At 35.0% G+C, this 2358-nt stretch overlaps 1 protein-coding gene across 1 annotated transcript; it reads left to right on the top strand.

The window, feature by feature from the left end:
• Positions 1 to 1515: 1515 nt before the first annotated feature.
• Positions 1516 to 2057, top strand: LOC143541582 (uncharacterized). The gene is made up of 2 exons (XM_077034372.1): positions 1516 to 1550; positions 1643 to 2057. The coding sequence occupies exons 1-2, from the start codon at positions 1516 to 1518 to the stop codon at positions 2055 to 2057; spliced, it is 450 nt and encodes a 149-aa protein (XP_076890487.1).
• The last annotated feature ends 301 nt before the right edge of the window (positions 2058 to 2358 follow it).

The following is a 2358-nucleotide window of genomic DNA, read 5'->3' on the forward strand; positions in this document are numbered from 1 at the left end:
AACTGCTCTTGATGTGAATAATTTCACTATTGATCCAATCGATATGAATTCCGGTGATATCATGGATGATACACCCAAGTTGGATGCTCCCAATTTCCATTATATATGAATGACTGGACTTTAATAAATGTTTTCCTTTATGTTATGTCTATGTTATGTCTAGACGTTTTCGGTTTTCCTTATGTTATGTCTGGATATTTATTTTGAAATAATATTTTCATTTTAAGCATGTGGGATATTTTGAACTTGTTATGTTTGAAACGCGTAAGCCATTTTATTTATGTGATTTTATTTATTATTGTTTTGAAGTGTATAGAACATTTAAAACGTCCTATTAAAGATGAAGACATATGTCGAATCGACAATGCAACCACGCATACAATTCTCAAGAAAAGAATTTTTTTTCTCTAATTTAATTATAAAAAAGGCAAACGTTGTTACTATATCGGGTAGTTCAAAATTAATTGACAGCTTTGGAGAAGCAATGTTGTATTTCCGGGTGGAACACGTTTCAAATTTAATAATGCATGTTTGCCCTATTGTCTCAAAAAAATTTAATAAGTTTTAAAGATATTCGTCTAAACGGATATCATCTTGAGACAACATGTGAGGGACATGATGAGTATCTTCAAATCACAAGTTCGATTACGGGTGAAAAGCATGTATTAGAAAAGTTACCCGCACTTGCCTCCGGTTTGTACTATAATAAAATTAATATAATTCAATCAAATATGGTCATAAGCCAAAAGTTTATGGACCAGGAAAATTTTATCATTTGGCATGATCGGTTAGGCCATCCCGGATAAATTATGATGGGAAATATTATTGAAAATACATGCGGAAATCCTTTGAAAAAAAAAGGTGCTTCAGCCTAAGGACATTACATGTGTTGCATGCTCGCAAGGAAAATTAATCACTCATCCATCAACGGCTAAGGTGGGGACCGAATCTCTTAGTTTTTAAGAAAGAATACATGGTGATATATGAGGCCCTATAAATCCTCCTAGTGGACCATTTAGATACTTTATGGTCCTAATTGATGCATCAACTTGATGGTCTCATGTGTGCTTATTATCAAGTGGTAATATGGCATTTTCACGACTACTTGCTCAATTAATAAGGCTATGATCACATTTCCCAAATTACCCCATTAAGAAAATTCGGTTAGACAATGCTGGTGAATTTACATCCCAAACATTTAATGATTATTGCATGTCTATTGGGATAAGTGTGGAGCATCCTATGCCTCATGTACACATACAAAATGGGATTGATGAATCGCTTATTAAGCGACTTCAAATGATTGCAAGACCAATGATTATGAAATCAAAATTACCAGTTTCTGCTTGGAGGCATGCAATTTTACATGCAGCATCACTAATTCGCATCAGACCAACTAGTTCCCATACTTTCTCCCCATTGAAAATGGTTTTTGGTCAGGAACCAAATATCTCCCATCTAAGGATTGTTGGTTGTGCTATATATGTTCCAATAGCTCTACCACAACGAACAAAGATGGGACCTCAAATGAGGTTAGGAATATATGTCAGGTATGAGTCACCATCTATTATTAAGTATTTAGAACCAACAACAGGAGATTTGTTTACGGCTCATTTTGTTCATTGTCATTTTGATGAATCAGCATTTCCAAAATTGAGGGAGATGAAAAGCAACTAAATGGTGATATATGTTGGAACAAATTATCGTTATCTCATTTGGATCCTCAAACTAAACAGTGTGACCTTGGAGTTCAAAGAATAATTCATTTACAAAGATTAGCAAATCGATTACCAGATGCATTTACTGACCCAAAGAGAGTGACTAAGTCACATATACCGGCTGCTAATGCTCCAATTAAAATCAGTGTCCTAGAAGGACCATCACATATTGGTAATGAATCTAATGCACTTCTAAAGCATGGCAGACCAATTGGTTCCAAAGACAAAAATCCTCAAAAGAAAAAAGGGGCAAATAGTGAGCATAGTCAAATCGAGATAGTAGTAATGCCAGAAAAAGAGTCTGCTAAAGAGACACTAGACATGATGGTTCAAGACTAACATAAGGTACCTGAAAATGAAGAGATCTCAATAAACTATATCATGTCTAGGAAAGTATGGAACCGAAACCAAAGCGACGTCGATGATACCTTTTCATATAATGAGATAATGGAAAACAAAGAGGATCATGAACCAGTATCTATTGACAAATGTAAACAGAGACATGAATGGCGAAATTGGAAAAACGCGATTGAAGCATAAGTAAATTCCCTCACGAAACGGGAAGTCTTTGGTCCCGTAATTCAAACACCTGAAGGTGTAAATGCTGATGGTTACAAATGGGTCTTTGTGCGAAAACGTA

Source organism: Bidens hawaiensis, unplaced genomic scaffold (genome assembly GCF_021521415.1).
Source record: "Bidens hawaiensis isolate Kalapana, Puna unplaced genomic scaffold, B.hawaiensis_p1.1 tig00012613_1, whole genome shotgun sequence".
NCBI lineage: Eukaryota > Viridiplantae > Streptophyta > Magnoliopsida > Asterales > Asteraceae > Bidens > Bidens hawaiensis.

Coding starts and splice junctions, on each gene's coding strand:
- LOC143541582 (XM_077034372.1), top strand. CDS start 1,516: ATGGGACCTCAAATGAGGTTAGGAATATATGTCAG. Junction 1,551..1,642: donor AGGTTAGGAATATATGTCAG/GTATGAGTCACC, acceptor TTGATGAATCAG/CATTTCCAAAATTGAGGGAG.